Source organism: Tachypleus tridentatus, chromosome 13 (assembly GCF_004210375.1).
Source record: "Tachypleus tridentatus isolate NWPU-2018 chromosome 13, ASM421037v1, whole genome shotgun sequence".
NCBI classification, from domain to species: domain Eukaryota; kingdom Metazoa; phylum Arthropoda; class Merostomata; order Xiphosura; family Limulidae; genus Tachypleus; species Tachypleus tridentatus.
In genome coordinates, this window is record NC_134837.1 from 105,473,514 (window position 1) to 105,496,749 (window position 23,236).

Consider the following 23,236-nt stretch of genomic DNA (forward strand, 5'->3'; position numbering starts at 1 on the left):
GTACAATTTGGTGACGAACGATGCTTGGTGGGATAATATAGCGAACACTATGTAATTGACGCCCAGCCCTAGCTTTTAGTGATGCGCAAAGGGTGGCAGCGAACTGATGAGTCATTTGTCATTGGCTGAGCTCTCGCAGCTCGCAGTCTGAACCAATATGAATTGTTACGGCATCTCGGCTAACTCTTCCCGTGCATTGAATAGAACGACATTGAAGAACCAATAAATTCAACAAAACTTTCATAGAAATTATAAAATTAATGTCGTGTTTCTCTGCTAAAAGTTATACGCTCTATTATAATACATCAGTGAAGTGGAAAAAGAAGTCAGTTTTTCCAGTATGAACCATGAAGAGCTTGAGGAATAAAAGTGTGTGTGTTTTCTCATAGCAAAGCCACATCGGGCTATCGGCTGGGCCTGGCATGGCCAAGCGCGTAAGGCGTGCGACTCGTAATCCGAAGGTTGCGGGTTCGCGCCCGCGTCGCGCTAAACATGCTCGCCCTCCCAGCCGTGGGGGCGTTATAATGTGACGGTTAATCCCACTATTCGTTAATTAAAGAGTAGCCCAAGAGTTGGCGGTGGGTGGTGATGACTAGCTGCCTTCCCTCTAGTCTTACACTGCTAAATTAGGGACGGCTAGCACAGATAGCCCTCGAGTAGCTTTGTGCGAAATTCCAAAACAAACAAACAAAGCTATCGGCTGAGCCCACCGAGGGGAATCGAATCCCTGATTTTAGCATTGTAAATCCGTAAACTTACCGCTGTGGTAGCGAGGGGCTGAGGAATAAGAAAATAATATTGTTTTAATTTGAAATTTATATTTACCCATGTTTATGGGATTTACGTATATTTACTATAAATGATTTTTTTACCGTAAAGCTGCACGACAAGCTGTGTATACTTCGGGGAATCGAATCCCACATCAAAGTGTTGTAAATCTTTAAACTTACCGTTGACCCACTGTAAAGTAAAGAAAAAAAAGGTATATACTTTTTATGTAATTTTCATTTGGTCCTGAAGTTTTATCAACGTAAATACAACGCCCTCGGCCCGGCATGGCCAAGTGTGTTAAGGCGTGCGACTCGTAATCTGAGGGTCGCGGGTTCACATCACCGTCGCGCCAAACATCCTTGCCCTACCAGCCGTGGGGGCGTTATAATGTGACGGTCAATCCCACTATTCGTTGGTAAAAAAGTAGCCCAAGAGTTGGCGATGGGTGGTGATGACTAGCTGCCTTCCCTCTAGTCTTACACTGCTTAATTAGGGACGGCTAGCACAGATAGCCCTCGTGTAGCTTTGCGCGAAATTCAAAACAAACAAAATGTAACGCCCTATTTAAAATAATATACACAAAATAATATAATATTCCTATCTGCTTAAATATTGGAAACAAAAAGGTATAGAATACATCAAATATTTCAATTATTGTTATCTTTTAAAATAAAAATTAAGGTTACAGGGAATTTAGAAAACTTAACGCATCGCTCTGTAGACACGAAAAAATAAAAACATCTGTTTAAAATCAGCACAACATTAATGTTGTTTAACACATGAAAACAGATAATACACCCTTGTGCAAATTAATTGAAACAAATGGTCATTTTACAAAATTTTCAACATGGCGGCCGGTGTAGGCTCGCTGGACCCGCTTATTTTCTTTAATAGTCATCTTTTCACACAGTAGGATAGATCTATTTTTGGGATATATGACGAAATTTTGAGGAATATTACGTCATTCGAAATTGTGTTAGAAGGACAAGGAGACCAGTCAAAAAACAACTTCTTACCAACTCAATGAAGAAAAAAAGGGAACCAATGGTGTATGAAATACAAGAACTGGACGCAAGAACGATGGAGGAAGGTGTTATTCAGTGACAAGACTAATTTCTTCGTACAGGGTCAAAGAAGTCTGCATGTTCGCAGATCTCCTGGTGAGAAACTTCGAGAATATCACATCAATCAGTTTGTAAAACATCCCTTGAAGAATATGTTTTGGGGCTTTTTCAGCTACTATGGCGTCGAAGGCTTACATATCGTAGAAGATGTGATGCAATGACCACAGTACATCGATGTTTTGCAGAAAAGAATCGTTCCAGAATTGAAAAAGAGATTTCCAGATGGATCTGGCATTTTTCAGAAAGATCTGGCTTCGTGCCACACATCGAAACTTGTGAAGAATTTTATGACTACAACGCGAATAAAGGTGCTGGACTGGCCTGGAAACTCTTCGGACGTAAATCCTATTGAAAATCTTTGGGCGATTTGTAAAGAAAGGCTTCAGGGAAAAGACTATAGTACGAAAGATAATCTAATTGAGGCCATAATTGAGGTGTGGTACCGCGATCCAAAAATTAGTAAAGAATGCAGTCAACTTGTGGACTCGATGCCAAAGCGGATTAATGATCTTCTGAAAAATAAAGGCGGTTATATCATGTATTAATTTGTGAGTAATTTTGGACTCTCAAAAATAAAACGCAAAATATCGAAAAAAATCGTAATTTTCCGTCTTGTTTCAATTAATTTGCACAAGGGTGTATAATATCTTGTTTTAGCATTCTTGGGTTTTCAGTTTGTTTGAAGTAAAACATCCCTTTGTGGTAGCCCCCGTTAGTACAGCAGTAAGTCTACTTATTTACATCGCTAAAATCAGGGGTTCGATTCCCCTTGGTAAACTCAGCAGATAGCCCTATGTAGCTTTGCTATGAGAAAAACACCCACACACCCTTTGTGATAATCATGTTTTAATGCATCTAAGGTGGATTTCATCAAGTGAGAAAGTAAAACACCATTTAATAATCAATAACGTGTTGTAATTCGGTCACTTTAGTCCCAAAAAATTACTTCGTTTTTGATATAGTTTAGGAAAATCATAATGATTTCGGTCAGGCAAAATTCAAATGTTCAATAGTGTAATGTTTCAAATAAGTCGCTACTTTTATTACGAGTCTATACCTAGCATTCAACGTTTGGCCCACAGTGCTAGATTTTTCTATCACACGGTACGATAACCACCATATATTTTGCGAATCTGAGCAAAGCTATATTTCATATAATGCAATAACGGAACGGTCTAATCAGTACAGTAGCACCAACGTGTTCATTTGAAAGACTTGCACAGTTCTACTTTTAGTAAGGATTAAGCTATATTTTGCTAAAGTAAGGGAGTAATTTTGGATGACGTATTAGAGAAACCACGATGTGAGTAGATTAAACTGGTATTGCTCGTAACGTGGTAGTTCAGGCCAAAGACTATGACGAAATGATAGGTGATTTAGATCAATAAAGCGAGCTCTGCCAGGGTTTCTTATTTCATCAGGATGTGACCATAGTTATGACATATCCTGGCTGTTACATGCCTCATAAACGGATCAACGTAGAAACGTTATTTAAGTCGTGCGTGAATGGGATTCATCCTGATGTTTTACCAACAATTACTGCGACAAAGTACGCGCACTGTTAAAAAAAATCGTGGAACGTTTCCTACAATGTACACTTTGCTCTCTGAAGCTATATAGCCCCAGTGGACCAGTCGTATGTCTGCTGACTTAAACGCTAAAAACAGGGTTTCGATACACGTGATGGACAGAGCACAGCTATCCCATTGTGTAGCCATATATCTTTGTCACTCTATCCTTTTTACTTAAACTCACTTAGTCAGTTACAATAAAGTAATTGAAATGTCTCATGAATATAAGAAATGTAAATGATACTTAAAAATGTTAACGTGTAGCTGCTACGTGTTGTAGAGAATATTTTCTTTCTTTAGAACACGGCACACAAAGTAATACAGAGGTGCACAGTTGGAATTTAAGTATGCGTACTACATCTTATATTAGTGAAGTATCAGACTGTAAATATGTGGCCCAAGTGTATCTTTTCAAACAATGATCAACTCTTTAAACGTTAGTTTATCTCGACTCGAGCTATGCTCACTGTCGTACCTACTGATGTATGTTCATAGTTGTTTTTTATCATCTGTGCTATTTAAGGTGTGTTCACGTTCTGTCTGTCAAGTGCATTGCCTAGAGGTATAATTCACTGTTATTTATACCAGTACGTTTCTATCAGCTATGCTTTTTGAAGTATGTTCACTGTTGTACATATCAAGTTCACTGTCTCGAAGTACATTTATTGTTTAATCCATCTGTCAAGTATTACTGCCTCAGGATATGATCTCTGCCGTACCTACCAAGTATGGAGTCCAATTATGTTTATTGTTATACGTCTCAGATGTACTATCACGTAGTATGCTCGCTGTTATACCTATCAAATAGAGTGTCTCGAGGTGTGATCATTGCTGTGTTTATGAAGTGTACTATCTCGAGATGTTTTTTTTCTACTTATAAAGTGTAGCGTGTCGAGGTTTGTTCATCATCATATCTACCAGTTATGTTTTTTTTTTCTAGATATGGTCGTTGTTGTATCTACTCCCCAGTGGTACAGCGATACATTTGTGGACTAACAACGTTAGAAACCGGACTTGTGTAGCTCTGTGCTTAATTTTAAACATACACAAACACTCCTTGCATCTACAAATAGTAATTTTCTCAAGGAGTGACCATATTTGTAGACATCAAGTTAAAGCAGCCCCTCATAGTATTCCAAAGCACGTTAGTAATGGGAAAAAAAACACCCAATAATCCGAGTCCGCTTTCTAAAATCTCTTGGGCTATTGCGTTTCTTTTCAAGTAAAGAATTTTCGCTTTCTGTTGTTGGATGTTAATATCACTGTTTGAAGTAGACTAACATATACAAAGCAGTAAGAACAACCGCTTTCAGTACGCCCAGTGTGTGTGATGTTGAAAATCAGTATATGATAAATGAAGTCCTTTTGTGAGAAGGGACACACGTTTTCCGTTTAACAACTTTTAAAATCGTCCTAACCAAAATCTCTATATGTAGTAATTCTAATTAGTCACGAGATATACGATTATACTGAGATAAAGCAAAGTAATTCTTGTATAATATTTCTCCTCTTTAGCTTGGTATTTAAGTTATTAGGGGAACCAGAAATATAATAATGGTTATATTTTGCTATAACTGTTTGGAACAAACGTATTCTTACATGAGAGTGGAAAGTGCATTTGTCATGAATGACAAAAAACTCGGCACGCCCCGCTGCAGCTGTAATATCCAGACGACCTTTTCTTGGAAAAGGTCGAATCGTAGCCTAACTGTTCGTGATGTTTCCATTATCAGTTGAACTTCAGTCCTATCAAACCTGACTCTGAATTGTCTTACAGTGCATTGAACTTACGAGAAGTCTATGATGAACTGCCCAACAGACTGCAAGGTTTCGAATAGTTGGCTCGAAAGAGATTCCTTGAACACGAATCGTTCAAATGTCTACTTTAACAAATGATGGGAAGTTATGTACTATTCTTGATTCCAAAAATTCCCGGGAATAGTTCCTCGCAGTAAGAACTAGAACTAAGGGAAACGCCCACACACAGATAGCTTGCTGCAGAATAACACGTGTGCTATATGTTATTAGCATTGATGTTAAATGTATTTTTTGGCATGTTCTATTTGTGTAATAAGTAGCTGGTTACAGTAATTTAATTTTATGACTATTTCGATTTTATTAATTCTGTATTATCAATTGTAATTCAGTTTTATTTTATATTTGTAGTTTGTATTTAAGGTAAATATACTGGAGCTAAGTTTGAAAAGTTATGAGAGAAAAGGCAGCTAATTAGCAGTTCACAACCAGTCACAACATCCACATTAAGAGAATAACTCTCACTCTTATAACTTCCGCATAGTTTAAAGTGCAGGAAATATTATTGGTGTTGCACGGATTTTAACTCGCTTCACTAGCTCCAAAATCCATACCTATGGAGAAGCCAACACACATCCTATTTTACTGATAATTGTTATATTTTAAAATGAAAATTAAAATACATTAAAATAAAGATACTCGAAATAAATTAAAATAAACAAACTCGAAATAAGAGTAAATACATTCAAAATAATACATCAGACTCATAACTGACAACATATAAAATATAATCAACAAAATCACGATATAAAATCCAAAATAACTATATACAAAATAAATTATGAATCTTTTTTTTTAACTATTACACTATGTAACAAAATTTTTACTTTTTCTTGTTCCTGAGCAGAAAGTGTTATTTCCCAATTGCTTATGCCTAAAGTAAATGGAAAAGACCCATTTTTCTCTTCAAACTTTGCTTTTGTGACCTGGGAGCGTATAACAAAAACGTGATAGGAAACTATATTTGGGGACTGATACGTGAAAGTGATTTACATTACAGACTCAAATCTCGAAAAACTACTCACTTCTAAACATTTTTGTTCGTTTTTGTAAATCTTGATTCATATGTTGTTTTATTCAGACCTTATGTAAATGAAAATGTGCAAGTTTGCCCGTTTTTACATAGAAAATAGGTTAATTTCTAAATTTCATTATCCAGGTCACAAAAGCAAAGTTTGAAGGGAATAATGGCCATTTTCTGTACTTTTACAACATAAGCAACTAAGAAATAACACATACTGTCCACGAACAAAATTTGTGTTACATAGTGTTATTGGAATATTTGTGTGATCTCTTTGTTGCCTTTATGTAGATATCATGGCGTCTTATTCACTACACTATTTAGCCAGTAATATTTAAATTTTAATATTCAGGTGTAGAAAGCCCCTAACATGAGGGATGGTCGTTGTTGTATCTGAACTAGTTACTAATCACACCCTTTAAAAATTTGGTTTAGAAAACTTCATTATTGACGTATATTCGGATAATTCTTCCTAAATATTCGTGTAGATGCGCTGCATGTAATTTGGAGAATCTTGTTAATTGGAGGAAGAAAGGTCTTAAACATGCATTATTTATTTTACTGAGATAAATTTTACTTATGAAAATGGCTATTTTATCGAAGCTTATACCAGTTTTACTTTGTCCGTCTATTTGGTAAAGAAGGGAAAGAGCCTTTCTCAAGGTGGTAACACAAACACTTGTAAAAATTAGCATGAAACAGAATGTGCTACTTGGAATGGTCAGTGACTTAAGTCCACCCAGAGGCACAGTGATATGTCTGCGAACTTATACTGCTAAACACCTGGTTTCGATATCCGTGGTAAGCAGAGTACAGATGACCCTTTGTGTAGTTTTTTGCTTAAAAATAAACAATAAACAACAACAGTGACTCAGGTAATATAGTGTCAGTTTTGTTAAGTCTGAATGGGCCAACGTTTTTTACAAATCGATGTCTTTGACTTGTTGGCGATAGTTTTTAACAATAAACGGACAGCCGCTTGTTTTAAAATGATATATTAAAAACAAATAAACGTATTTAGAAAAAAAAACTGTTACATTATTTGTTATTATTGCTGTATCCAAAGCTTTCAATAATTGTATCTTTTTCGTCAAGTCCACATATACGGGGCTTATTTACTTTACATTAGAACACCATTTGACACGACAAATTATTTTCCTCTGCACTGTTAGCACAATACAAGGCTGTGATACACATTTTAAAATCACCAATATAATTGTTGGTTACCATATCATCATCATCATTTTGGTAGTAATTTTGGATGAAAAATAATTTCTAGAGAAATAATTTGTCATTAGGGGTTTCGAAGATTAAACACTTTTTCTTCGCCCTGCTCGAGAATGGTGAAATTTGAATTCAGCACGTGAATTCGGCTTTTATAGGCTGATTTAGATTATAGAATTTATAGTGATTAAAAAACAAACAAGCAAAGAATCCTAGCTAACTTAACAAGCCGTGAAGATACCAGAAATGAAGATAGGTGACATTGGGTCGTGTAGTGGTGATGGAGAAGAAGAGAAATGAACTCAGACATACTACACCATGAAACGGACCTTATCAGGGCCTGGCAGTGATCTGTAAGTACAAATTCCGTGGCTAAAATCTACAGGTCTAATGTCTAAAATTTTGACACCTCGAGAAAACCTACTTTTACTAATCGGGACCGAACAAAGCTCTACTAGTGTCTAGGTGGAGGTTTGGTGAAGGTTGAAAACTTGAGAACCTGAAAGTTACTAAAATAAACAGAGTTAACGTATAAAAACCTGGGGTCATGGTAATGGGTTGTTATCATGGATAAAATTATATATACTATTACATGTACTTGCTATATGTACTATTAATAGGGTAACATGTTTCTTTTTTAAATAACTTGCTGGTGTATAGTTTGGGAGGCAATAGGCTAAACGTGTGACTCGATTTTGCAGCTTTTGTAATGTAAGGAGGTGAGATGGTTTAATGCTTCAGGTTATAATGAAGTCATTGTCCATTATGGTTCTGATGAATGTATTGTAGATGTATATTATTATTTGTGGTCTGCATCCATGACGGTGATAGCTTATGTTTTGAAGGTAAGCTATTCTGGTTATAAGTTTTTATGATTTCTGTGAAATGTGTGTGCCAAACTGGTTAGGGATTAATTGTAATACCAAGAAATTTTGCTGTTTTGGAAAACGTGATGAAAGAAACATATATTTTAAGCCTGGTATGTTTGGTTCTCTTTAGTTTATTGTTTAATTTACGTTATAAAATAACTGCGTGAGTCTTGTTATGGTGAAGTATTATTTTCCATTTATTACACCATGTTATGATTTTATTTAGGGTTTTTTGAACTTTGGTGGCAGCTAGGTGATGGGGTCTCATGAGTTGCTCCATATCTTTGTGTCATCTAGATATTGTGATGTCTGGTTCAAAAGTGTGATTGTCAGTGATGCTTATATCGTCACCGAACAGCGTGTAAAGTAGTGAGATAAGAATTGACCCCTGTGTTGACCTGTGTTGAAAATGAGGGACTGGGAGATTGTACTGTCGATTTTGATTTTCGCGAATATGTTTTCTAAGAAGTTAGATGTTTATTTCGTAAAAGTTATTTGTATTTTATATTTTATTAGTTTTAATTCATGATTACTACAGTTAAATCTGGAGCTTTAAATAATTTTCTTCCCAAACTAGGTGCTCAAACAGGTACTGCACATTCTCTTGTGTGTTCCCTAAAGGAAAGATAGTCTTTCCTCGCCTATTCTCCAGACAAACGGTCAACAGGAATCCAACAATCACCTTTAACATTCCAGAAATAGGATTCCTTTATAAAGATGAGATATCGCTAGTGTCTTAATTGTAAGTTAGTTATCTGTCTTTTTCAAGTAACACACTGAGGACGGTGAATTCCTTCGATCTTGAAGTGTTAATCTGATAAAAAAGATGATCTCGGGCAGTTGTTTTCGGCGTCTTCCTGTAGATTTTCTTGGAACAGTGTTTTCAATAGTTCGATGATGTTTCAGGTTTCTTATTGTCTGGACTTTATAGGACTTCGCCCCTTTAGTTAATGTTTCCTAGTGGCTCAGCATTAACTTTGTGAGCTAAGGGCGCTCAAAATTGAGTTTCGATACAAGTGCTGAGCACAGTACAGATATCCCATTGTATAGATTTGTGTTTAATTACAAATAATTAAACCTTAGTTAATGGAAAAAATCTATTATTAAAATATCAAATTCACTGAAAAACAAGTGAGAGAAATAAAGGGTGAACAGTTAAGATATTCCTCAGATATGTAGAAATGTTAAGAGAGTTTCGTTACAGCTCTAATTTTTTCGTCTTCATACTAATTTACTGCCTGTACATTTTTCAGGCAGATAAGTCAAATAATACATAAATGACTCAGGTCAGTACCATGACTTCAGCGGTTAATAGGAGAAAACCATTGTTTGTTTGTTTGTTTTGAATTTTATGCAGAGCTACACAAGGGCTTATCTGCGCTAGCCGTCCCTAATTTAGCAGTGTAAAACTAGAGGGAAGTCATCACCACCCACTGTTAACTCTTGAGCTACTATTTTCTCAATAGGTGCTTTAACCACCTGGCCATGCCGGGCCTAGGATAAAACCATATGGTCATCAAAGTATTGTAAAATTTTGATAAAATAAGTACAAGAATATTACATCGGATACATAAAATAAAATTTAGGTGAAACAATAAAAGTTATACAGTTAAAAATAAAGCAAATATTGATGACTTTAGTAATTATGAATCAAGATATATTGATAGTTACGGGCACTTATGAGACGGACACAGGTAAACTAGAAGATAGTGTTTAAATATTACGAAAAGAGCACATTTTGCATAGCAAATTAGGAAACTGTTACCCTTATACTTAAGGGAAAAGAAAGAGTGGGTAGGTGTTTTCTTATAGCAAAGCCACATGGGGCTTTTTGCTGAGTCCATCGAGGGGAAACCAACCCCTGATTTTAGCGTTGTAAATCCGTAGACTTATTGCTCTACCAGCGGGGAACAGAAAGGAAATAGAAAATACACTGTTAGTTTACCATCAGTAATAGAAAACGGGTGATAAATCCGTCTGCCAATGTTTAGTAAAGCATTTGTGTTCTAAGCATTTCTAGTTTATTTTTAGTCTTAGACGGAGATAATAATAGATTTAAAGCAAAATATTTATAAAATTATGAGTGGATATTTCAAAATAACATATATACAAATTAGACAAATAAAGTGTTTAAGATAAGTCAAATAATACATAAATGAAAACATAAGTTTCTTAGGTACAGGGATGGATTCAGGTTAAAGAATATGGTTATACGAAATAAAAGAGAGTGGTAACAAGGAAGATTAAAATGAATTACCTTGTTTGTACTGAAAAAAAGGACAGTATACAAAAGATAAAAAATAGATTTAAGTGATTCATAATTGATGGGGCAAGATTCAATGGCACCGATCTGTCTGAGATACAAATGCTTGTACTCTGATAACACATTTTGAACAACATTCTAATATAGAGCCTACAAGTCCTGTTCTATTCTACTTAAAGTAACTGAACCTTAACACTGCCCCATATGGCTAGTTTGGTACCAAAACTGGTTCTGAGATTGTGAAATAGCTGATGTAATGTTAAATTCGTAATCATCTTTTGAATACTGTTTAATTATTGAAATGCTTTAGAAATACTAGTAGGTAGGATCTGAGCAAGTAGGAATATTTCTGGAAAGTTTACCCTAAACATAGAAACCTAAATCCAAGAAAGAGTGATGTACAAATTGACTTGAGTGACTATCCTGAGCCAAACATTTCACTGCAAGAGCTGTTTTAAAAACTGCATATTTGTTCAAGATTCTGTTCCCTATAAACTTAGTAGTGCAAAAATAGACAGGAGACTATTTCTGTCTTTACCTTTCACGAAATAATAATATATTTTTAACTGAAGCAGATCCAGAGACAAAACAGTTCCAGTAGACAATATAAGAGGTAGGATATTTTATACACAACATTCTTCCAGAAAAAGCAACTTGAGGAGCAGTAATGGTAATCTTTAATAGTAGATTGGATATTTTCAGTGATAAGTTCCTAATTAAGTTTAATATATTAAAAATAATCAGCCCCGAAACGTTTAAGTGCTGAATAGCACAATATAAAATGATACTCCTGAGAAGATTTACATTTCGTTAAACACTTTTGCTTGTCCTTTAAAGATTCAACTTTGCTTCATTAAATTATAAATTAGGTTACTTGCCTAAATGGCATTCAAAAGAGCTCTCCATTCCACCACAAGTGGCTCATCGGTAAGTCTGAAGACTTATAATACTAAAAACTGAGTTTCAATATTCATGATTGACATACTATAGATAGCCCATCGTGTAGCTTTATGCTTAGCAATGAACAAACATTCCAAAGATTGAGTTGGTTTGCATGACAACTGTTTTATTCATTCAAGGACTTCACTCTGATAAGGGACTATGAAAATAGCTGGAATAGTCTTTTATTATATAAAGAAACATGTCTTTCACGAGCAAACGATTATAATGGTTACTCGTGTCTCTCATTTCATATCTTTGTGTACTTAAAATAAGGTGGAATAAGATCACTCACATGTAGACATATAGAACCTAAAAACTATCTTGGAGATGTATCTCCAAGACGAAATAACATTGACTCCACTTTAACTTTTTGCCTTTTAGTTTACTAAAAGATAAATGTTTCTGGATTTTGTTTTCTTTGAAATTTTTTACAAAGTAAGGATTCACAATATGCTTAATACTCCTTCATTGTGAAAGATCTAATCTAATCATCAATGAAAGCCTCATGGAAAGCAGTCATTTCTCACCTTTCTCTGTTCACTCTGGTTTACAAGTGAAAAGCATAATATTTATATAAAATGTCATTAACATCACAAGTCAATGGACATTTTATTATTAATTGAGAAATATGTTAAGATTTCAAATATTTACAGTCTTGCACGAATGGACCCTGTGTCAGCTCCTTCACCGAACATTCTCGCCTTTTCAGTTTTTGTGGTGTTATAATGTACGATCAATCCCATTATTCATTGGTAAAAGAGTAGTCCAAGAGTTGGCGATGGGTGGTGTTGACTAATTACTTTCTCTCTACTTTATTACTATTAAATTAGGGATGGCTAGCGAAGTAGATCTCTGTAAATTTGTGCGATATTCAAGCCAAACCAAAGCAACTCTGTGTAAGAGTCCATTGTCACTAAAGAAACCGTTAGCCTACTACATTATGTATGCAGAAAAGTAAATGACACTTTTGATCGATTTTATACTTAAAACTGTACATAACATGCTTATCCAAACTATCTATAAGGATTCTCCTCGATGAATCTGACAAAGTAGTTTGTATGACAATTTTAAAGTATTATTTCTGATACTGAGGAACAAAAATTATCCAATCTATTCTTACCTATACTGCCAACAAATTCCAAAAAAACATCAATCTCACACAATGTCTAAAAAATTTTCCACAACTACGACTTTATTTGTTTGTTGTAAAGCTCTGCCCACTGCATATAACAAAACCCTTTTTTTTTTCATTATAAGCCTACAAATATTTCACTGTGCCGCCAGGAGGGGTGAGAGAAGTAATACATATAGATTTAATCTCTCTTCCTACAGTTCCCAAATATCTTAAGCAGCCTTTAAGGGTTATAAAAAGGAAACCAATCACAAACAAAGAGGATGACACTACCCAGAAGGTAAACCTTTATACACGTAAAAATGTAACAATTATTCAAATTGAATAGTCAAATTGATAATAAATGCAATGACTAATACAAGTTATAACCGCTCTTGTATATAGGAACTAGTATGTAGTTTCTATTCCCATTCATTCTTTCTTTCACTATGCGATACCCAGTTGGAAGTAAAAAGAACGGAGACAGGATACAGAGTAAGTAGTGTTGTCACTTGTCCAGTAGTGAAAACAGAGGGCAGTACAGCTAGAGCTAGTGGTCATTCTGAGGCCTATTGAAGCATAGGGATTGGGAAGTTCTCATGCTGCTTGGAACTAAAAGGGATTTCGTGAAAGGTTAGGACATGTTTTGGATCACAATGACGCAAGTCATAAATTTACAAGCACCTTGGTGGACCTACAGGTAAGTGGAGTACAGATCTTCGACCGACACTTGTTGAACTTTAATCTCGTAAAGGCGTGTATTTAAGCTACAATTCCAGAAAGGTGAAATGAGACTATGGACATGTTGCTTATAAACACAGGGTCACTGATTTATTATTTTTAAAGTAATGTGCTCAGTTTTTCTGTTTTAGCTGAATTATTTTCAGCCAATCATGAACTACACAAAAGTTTCATATCACATACATGTATTACCTACTACAGTTTTATGTTATATTTAATTTTGGAAGGAAGAGGAATAGAGTGTAAGGCACTATTTTAAGGAAAATGGTATGCCCTATTTGTTGGCAAAGTTGTCTATTAATATGGTAAGTCATGAGAACAATATGGGATCTTTCAAAGTATATCTTTGTTTGTTTGTTTGGAAATTTCGCACAAAGCTACTCGAGGGCTATCTGTGCTAGCCGTCCCTAATTTAGCAGTGTAAGACTAGAGGGAAGGCAGCTAGTCATCACCACCCACCGCCAACTCTTGGGCTACTCTTTAATTAACGAATAGTGGGATTAACCGTCACATTATAACGCCCACCCGGGTGGGAGGGCGAGCATGTTTAGCGCGACGCGGGCGCGAACCCGCGACCCTCGGATTATGAGTCGCACGCCTTACGCGCTAGGCCATGCCGGGCCTCAAAGTATATCACTGGAGAGGATACATTTATTCATTTTTAGCATGAAGTCCTTATTCAGTTTCTGCTCCCCGTCTGTCAAATCTGGTAACTCTGACCATATCGTATTTTTTTTATTTCATTTCTTAGCCAGATCACTGATTCTAATTACATAGTTATAAGATACTAGCAATACACCACAACAACGGAAGATATCGTACAAATTTCTTAAAAAAGAACCTCTCGGTGGCTCAGCGAGATGTTTTACGAGTTACAACGCTAAAGTTTGGATTTCGATACCCGTTATAGGCAAAGCACAGATAGCAAGCACATTGTGCAGTTTTGTGTTTAAACAAAATAAGAATTAAAAGGTATAATTTAAAATAAATATAAATCATTATCCTATAAGATATTTATGTACTTAGACGACTTCACGTTTCATTTTTTATTCTTATTTATGGCTTTATTTATTTAATATTTCTTTAAAATTATCAATATTAAGGTTTATTTGTTGTTACTAAACTACCTATGTTTAGAATAAATGAGGTAAGTATTACTTTCACTATGGCGGCGGTTTTGCGGGATCACGAGGCGGTAGCTGAAAAACAAAACGGAGAAAATAATGACGAAATTGAAGAATCTAATGAATTTGTACAGGATGAAATTCCTAGTGATGTTGCTGTTAAAAAGGAAAAAAACAAAAAAAAGAAGAAGAAAAACACAGGTTTGTAATCGAGGGTCTAACCCGGGCTTGATTTTGTTTTTTTTTGTACGTTTAGGTTTATGAAATTTAGTTCTAGTATTTAATATATGTAGGCTAAATTTTAGGCATACGATACGTTTATAAATAGCTTACAAACGCGTGTATAATTTTAAGTATGAATTCTGTGTTAGTAGTAGTTCTGGAGATTAGAACTGCAAGACGTTTATGGTTAAATAGCATTTAAAATTTTAAGGCTTAATATTTGAGAGACGACTTTGACTTGAAAGTTCCATCCCACGAATCATCTTTGTAAATTGTACTTCTCTAAGTAGTAGCAGGAGTAACCCAATATTGAACCCTTTGTAAGACTAAATACAGCACACTGAATCATCCTTACAGGGAAATGATAACTTCTTAAAAGTATAGCATAAAAGTATAACTCTGGAATAGTACAAGGCTTAAGAAACTGATTGACCAGACACTAACATCCTTTATAAATTACTAACATACTTTTCCCTTGTCACACTATTATGTTGATTTACAATAAAGTGGAACTTAGTTTAAATTAAGGTAGACCACGTGCATTATCTTGCTAGCATAATTACATATCTTCTAATACTATTTACATGCTAATTTATCTTTCATAACAACAGAAATAATTTTCTTTACTATTTTACATTGTACTTTGTTAAAACCTTCCAAAAATACCCATTATCAAGTTGTTACCTTTGCCCTCATCAGTGTAAGCAGTGACATCTTAAGAAAAAAAAAAGTCAAAAGATTTGTTAGACAAGACTTTCAATTTTTACCTGTAAACCATGTCGACTGTCCAACATGTAAATTTTTTCTGGTGGTTTTGAAAGTATTTTTAATCAGTCTTGCCAAAACATTTATAACTACAAAACTGAAACTAATTATAGAACAATTTTTTTGACATTTCTTGTCACCTCCATTACTCAAAGACCCACAGAAAACTTTAGTAAGGGGCTTACTTGTGTGATTCTTAACCCATTTTAATATCCTTTGCTCTGTGATATTTCTTGTTAAAGTGTTATGTTAAACTTTAAATAGGCTTGATTTTAGGCTAAGCACCATTAACTGCATAATGATCATGGTCTGACAAATTATTTATTGGCACTGCTATACAAGTCAGTGTTTGATTACACTATGAGGTTTTGCTTTGCATTAAAAAATATATATATAAATCATCTACACTAAGACCATAGTTTAACATGTTAAATTGCGTGGAAGTTTTTGTTGGACAATATTTCTGTCTAATAAATTTTGTGATTAATTTGGCAAAGTGCATGTATGGTCATAAGTTTATGACCAAGTGTTTGAACAGAACACTGCATATAAATTTGTGGTGTGTATAAAAAGATTCAGTTGACTATAATATACAAGAAGGAGCAGATGTTACTATGCAGTTATTACTGAAGAAAATGTTATTAAGACAGTTGAAACCAATTTGGGTCATTCCATGTCAAATCATCCAGGGGGCTGCAGGTGACACACCTGAACTGAATTTTTTTTTTCAAGTAAAAAATGTATGGTCAGAGGATACTTTAAAAAATTATAACTCAAAAAGTAGGTTGAACACCATCTTGATTTTTATTGTAGATCATATTCAGAGATGTAAAAACATATGGTAAAAATCTGAAAAGGCTGAATAACTGGTGACATGAACTAGGGCTATTTTTAGCTAAATCATAAAAAGTTTCATGCAACTAAATTTCTTTTACAGGAGATCTAACAGACTTTTAATTACAATAATTGCTGATTTATCAAATGATATGTTATAGGACATTTGAAAAAAAAATTCAGCTTTGTATCATATTAAGTCTTAGAGCTATGGCTTATTGAATAAACCAATGTTTTTTACGATTTTGGATTTTCAGGTGAGTTTACGGCCTCACTATGAAAATCCTAAGAGAGAAAAACTTGGTTTGAGACCATTTTTGAATTCTGTGGGATTAATTCAGTCAGTGTAGTGAATTTCAGCCTTCTACCACCATTACTCTTGCAGCTTTAAGCAGCCAAAGTTGCCCAAAAATGAATTTGCCAGAAATAAAAAAAATTAATTCAGTTTTACAGGGCTGTAAATCAGAAACTATTAGAGATATTGATCTAATATTTGGCAATTTTTCATTATATGGGTAGATGAGCACATGTGAATTTTTCAAGGCATTCTGTGGGGGTCATGTGGATAATTTTCCAAAATCTGGATGATTTGACATGGATGACCCATTTGATTTTTTTTTTTTTTCAGGGTGATAATTAGAAATTTAATTCTGTTCTAAATATAGTAACTGTGTAGTCACTTTGGTATTATTCTGTATCATTATAGCAAAGAAAACTTAAATAAATCTTATGTGATTAAAAGACTTAAATACAGAAAAATACATAATTTTGTACATGTAATTTGTTAACATGTTGGAAAGCATGCTGTAAATGCTTGAGCAAAGAAGATAAAATTGTTCAATGATAAATTTCAACTAATTTGTTGGAGTATGAATTATGGGTAAGAAACACACTTGAAATGTACTGTGGAACAAGCTTGTTAACTTATCTGATAGCACTAGGTAATTCTAGCAAAACATTAAAAAAAATATAATAAACTTTAGCTAAGACTTATTATTATGCTCTCTAGCAGCATTCTTAAATTAGTGGATATAATTGTTAAAACTAATTACATATCAGATGTGTGAACGTAGTAAAATGAGAAAATTGTAATAGTTGTAGAGAAAAAGTATTTTACACAGTGTGTGTCAGTAAGCATGCATTTAAGTAAATATTTTGTGTTTAGTGCTCTAATTTTTAGAATATTTAACATTATACTTAATACATGTAATTTATAAAAAGTACATAAGAGTTGTACAGATTTTTATACACAGTTACTGGAATTGAAGAATACTAAATTTTACATGATCTAGGTGAATATATCAGAGTATTTTATTTTGGAATTTATTTTGCAAAATTTATCAATTCATACTCAGTTTTTTGTGTGTCTTTTACAGTTTTTAGCTACCTAGTGGTTTCATTGTATAGGGCTCTAGGTTTATATGTAATAAATCTTTGCTTGTGAACTCTTATGTAAGAACAAACAATTTCATTGGAGGGTGAAATTTAGGTTTTGCTGTAATGAAGTCATAGTGGATAATTTTGTGAACACATTTTGAGTGGTACCTGCACCAATTATTCATTGAAATAGTCATTAATAATTATGCATTATCTATAAGTATAGATCATAGTAAAGGACTATTACATATTAATATATGAAAAATAAATATAAATCTATAATTGATTAGAGTAAATATTATGTAGAAATTCTACTTCTGCCTTTTTTTTTAGTGTACTTTTTTTACATATACAAGTTCATATGTTTAATAAAAAGAATTATGAAGTACCACATTCTGACCTATTATGAGACAGTTAAAGGTTGTAATGTAAGCAAAAGCTAACAAAGTTTTTCTCAAAACTGATACATAATTGGCAATATAAACAATATAATCAACTTTTTTTACATACCTGTATACACATTTTGGAAATAGAGAAGCAAAAATGTAAATAGAATACAAAGCTGGGAAACAGTTTTCAAGTTCCATATTTGACTGTGAATTTCCAGATGTTTTTTTTTTATTATTATCTTCTATTTGTAAACCAGTGAAGAGCTAAAAGTTAATTTTTCTCTTTTTGTTTGTGAAAAATGTCTAAACATATAATTGAGTTGTATTGAAATACTGGCAGATGTTATCTGTTTGAATTCCTAAATCATCATAAAACAACAGGATTCTTGATATTCCAAAACAATAAAACACTTTCCTTGGGAAATATAATATTAGATGTTCCAGAACTAAATTGCAGTTCCTCATTTAAAGTGGTGTAATCTTTTGTGTTTTGGAATACTACTGTAATTTAATTTTCATTTAAATTACAAATATAAACCATTATAATTGTTCAGAGATTGGGAAAGTCCACTTTTATGTGTTTATAGATTATTTGTATTCTTTCAGCTGCTGAAGATGGAATCAATGAGATTGTAAAACTGAGTGGAGAGTTGAAGCAAATAGAAATAAAAGAAGAAAATAAGATAGGTATGTCTTTAAATTTTGTCACTGATTTGCAGTCAAATAGTACATTGTACTTGTTAGAATAATAATTTTGTAGTATTCATCTGTTTTCAATTTGGATGCTTTATAATAAAATGTAGATGTGTGTGTGTGTGTAGCAAAAATAATGTCTTTAAAATACACCTCCTTAAGTGTTGGAGCATTTAAGAATAAGGGTTAAGAGTTTAAACATTTTGTTTTTAATATGCACTCCAAGTGTTTGCATATTAGGTATAAAAACTAGTATGCTTTAACTGTTAATTTGTTTAGTAGGTAGTGAAATCATATTGAAGAGCTGAAAATTGTTGTAACTGATGAAATATGCATTTTAGTCTTTAGAAACTTAAAAGAATATTTAATTAGCTATACTTATTTCTAAGTTTATTTTTAGTTTTATCATCAGTATATAGCTTTCTCTGGTAATAGTTAGTATTATTATAATCAAAATTTGTCCCACTTTCAAGTGCTGTCCATTTGCTTTAGATAATGATTAACTCTTTCACTACAGGCTTGGTATAATATACACAAGTTCATCTACACATTTGAACATATTAAGTATTTGCAAACTTTTGATACAGCATGTGTATCTTCACAAAATTTGGTAGACTTTCAGTAAAGATTACAAGTATTTTGTATAAAAAAAATTGGATATTTAATAAAATATTTTTAACAAAGATTTTGTGAAAAATAGTCTGTTTTTCTACTAGTCTGATTTCGAAGTTATTTCATGTTATGATTAAAAACTGTTCTTCATCCAAAAATTTCAAATATTTGTGCAATCTCTAAAACCACCCAAATACATTTGAAACATTTGTTTTCAGTAAGATTATATTTTTTATACTCTAACTGTGTGGAGTCTGTCACTCAACCAATCTCTCAATCATCGTAAAAACAAAAAGAAATAAATATAAATTATGCATTTTTTCATGCTAAAATGACTGTATTGTAACGTAAAAATCAAATGTTTAAGTCTAAGTAGCTTAAGTCTCATAACACTATATATTTACATATATATTTATTATTTTTTATTATATTGACATTCCAGTCGTGCCCAGCTAATACTACATAATTTGCATTTATGTGGTGCACATGTTCTTGTGTTATGTATCTAGTAATATAAATCTGATCTTTAGTCTTCCCTCCTTTGGCTGTATTTTAGTGGACTAGTTTTTTGTGATGCACAGGCACATTTCAATTATTATACATTATGATATGTATATAGATTATCACTATTCAAAATTAATTATTAAACTTATTTTTCTTAAAATATAGGATAATAAATCAAGAAGTAAAGCAAACAATTATCTCTTGCTATGACCTTCTGTACTTGGTTACTGCTGGATATAGGTTGCTAAGGCTTTTAAAATTTTGGATGTGGAAGATATCAAACAATTTTTGTAGGTTTTATATATTTCAGTTAAATAAAGAAAAAATCATAAATAATTACACTGATATTATAGAATTCCACTATAATTTATTAAGCTTAGTAACTAAGATGTATTCAGATCTTAAAAAATATGAAACTTTGAGCAGACTAAAGACATAACTTGGATTGAAAGAATGTGGTAACCTTTTTACATATTAAAATGGCTGAGAAAGATTCTCTTGGGACATTCTGAGTTGTTGAATTGTTATTTACATGTCATATACTAGTAACAGTATAAAATGGACTTTCAAAAAATGGAAGTCAACAAATGCATTATGATATGACTTTTGAGCCGTGACCCATAGGGTTAACCTATGGCTTCTACAGGCTTGTTGACTGTGGAAGACATTAATTATTGCCCTAGTTATCATGTCATGGATTTTTTTATGTCTGTCTTACCTTTTTAGTTAAGGACAGCTTTCTTCAAATCCTTTTTTGAATTTGATTACTTAAGTTTACTCTTTACTTTGTCTTTTTTCCTATGTTTTGTTGATTCTTTTCTACATGTTTTCAATTCTTTACTACATGACTCTCACATTAAGGGTTATTTGGCTCCTCTTCCTTCTTCAGACAAACAGGTTCATGTTGATAACTTCTTGGATGATCTGTGATGACAAGATACCCACTTAAAGTAAAATGTATCTCAAGACGGCTGGTATGGGTATTAAAACTTCTATTAAAATAAAGTAGAGAACAATGTTATGACCTTCTTAGGTTACCTTCAGGTTAATAAAGAGAATTTGCAACTGACCGTTCCCAGGCACATGTTTTAAAGATGAGAGTGTAAATGGGTATGAGATTGTAGAGGGCATTGCAGTATATGTTAGGTTATTAATTAGTATAGGTATAAAGGTGTTCCATTATATTGGTTTAATTTTGGTTTGAGTTGTTGTATAAGTAACTTCTTTGATTTTGCATTTGTTTGTTTGTTTTCCCACTTAGTATCTGTCTTCTATGGTTATGTTGTGTTTATTTGATTTGCTGTGTTCAAAAATGTGTGATAGTATTTTTTTGTGTTCTTTGAATCTAGTTTCCATTTTTCTACTTATTTCTCCAGTATAGAAGTCGTGGCAGTTGTTGCATTCTATTTTATAAATAATGTTGGTGTTGTGTTTGTCAGGATAGCTTTTACATAGTATGGACTTCAGTTTTCTACGTGGTTTTTGAATAAATTTGGTGTTTACTGAAACATTGTGTTTTGTTACAAGTTTTTCAAAACTTTAGTTATTTTTTGCTGATATTGGGGATATATGGTATGCATAGTGTAAAGTTTTGTAGTTTGTTGTTCTCCCTTTTTTTCCTTGGTATTTTGCATCTAATAGCTTCAGGGGATATTTTCCTTCAACCCTACAATCCCTTCATCTCTTTCTCTTTTCCCATTTTCTATCTGTCTTTCTGTTAGGTTGGCCATTGCATGTACCATCTACTAATCCTTCTCTTTGTACTCTGTCAATTCAGGCTATGTACAGGTATGTCTGTTTTTGTATGCAGATTTATGGATCTCTTTTGTGACTAACCAGTAGGTCATTCAGGTTTTTACTTATAGTCTTTTCCTTCACTTCTTATATCTTCCTTCTCTGTCATCTGTTTCTGTTCCTCCTCCTCCTTCTCAGTTGTGTCTTCTGGATCTTGAGGCTGTGGTATCAGAGCTTTTGGGTGATAGTCATTAAGATGGTTGTTTCTCCTTTTTGGGTTTTATTGTCTTTTTTTTTTTTTGTCCCCAAAAGACTAGACACTAGTGTTTTTTCATGAAGCTTTCCCCTCTCAAGCACTGTTTGGTGGTTCCTTGGTTTAGGATGGAGGGCTTTCTTCCTCTTTGTTGTCATTTTTCTTTGGACTGTAGATTATTATGATCAACTCTTGGTCATCTTTTTCCATATTCTGATTGTCTTATTCTAATGTAATTTCATTCAACTTCATTGTTATTTTTACAGTCTTAGGTTTTCCATTATTACATGGATGACTGGCTTTTCTTCCGAGGAAGCTTCCTTGTTAGCTTTGTCACTTCTCCAAGAGGCAGTTCACCTGGATTAGCTGGTTGATTTACAAGTCGTTACTGATTTCAATTTTGTATTTGGTTCAACTTGGGAGTTTTTTCAATTCTTGACTTACTTTGGCTCACCATTTTCCATTTGTTTGCAGAATACTGAAATGTAGTTACTTAGAATCTTAGCTCCCCTATGTTTTCTGTGCAAGAGCTCTATCACTTTTAGGGATTGTTGTGCTTCTTCACACATATTTGTCCAGTTTTTATTTGCCAGCCTGTTTTTTTTTTTTTTTTATTCCTGTTTGTCTTCTTTTTACTCTCTGTTTATTAGCAAAAGTGGGAGATTTTTGCCACTGGTCTCTCCATCATTCTCCACTACCAAGCCTTATTTTTGACCATTTTTCAGCCTTTATTGTCTAGCTCTTTGACCAAGGATTGTTGATTTCTTCCAGCACAGGCTGTTAGGCTACCTTTTTGTCTACTTTTCACCTTTTTCATTATGATTCTGTCTTTTCCTCCCATGTACTTTCCACTTCATTACAGTCCTTCGTAATTAATTTTCCCCTTTTCTGGTGCCTTTGCTTGACTGAAACCTTGATGTAGTTCTACATATTCTAATCCAAACTTTGTTTGAACCCTTGGCTACTTTGTTTCTTATATCATCTTCTTGCTAAAACCTATTCCCTTCTCCTTCTTGCTAGTTTTCTAGTTGTCACATATATGACCTCTATACATTAGATGCTTCCTAAACTTTGTTTCACAGGTTTTCCTTAATTTCATTTCATTATTGCCTATTTCTTTCTAAGACTTGGTGGCTCTTAAGGGAGTTCATACCTTTTTTTTCATGTCTCTTCCACTGACCAAGGCTCTATGATCATACTGACCCTGATCACCTTTTGCATTCATTTCATTTCAAGTGGTCAGGTGTTATTTGGCAAACATTTTCATATCATGCTTC

At 33.5% G+C, this 23,236-nt stretch overlaps 1 protein-coding gene across 2 annotated transcripts in view; it reads left to right on the forward strand.

Annotated features, from left to right (window-relative positions):
• The first annotated feature begins 14,307 nt into the window (after positions 1-14,307).
• und (methionyl aminopeptidase und) overlaps positions 14,308-23,236 on the forward strand; it is a 28,105-nt gene continuing 19,176 nt past the window's right edge. Inside the window, exons 1-3 of one of the 2 annotated variants that reach the window (XM_076482381.1) lie at positions 14,308-14,424; positions 14,590-14,777; positions 18,770-18,850. In XM_076482381.1, the coding sequence (XP_076338496.1) occupies positions 14,618-14,777; positions 18,770-18,850 (241 nt within the window). In that variant the 5' untranslated portion in view covers positions 14,308-14,424; positions 14,590-14,617. Of the gene's footprint in view, positions 14,425-14,579; positions 14,778-18,769; positions 18,851-23,236 lie in introns of those variants that run through there. The other variant, XM_076482380.1, reaches the window with a different exon arrangement.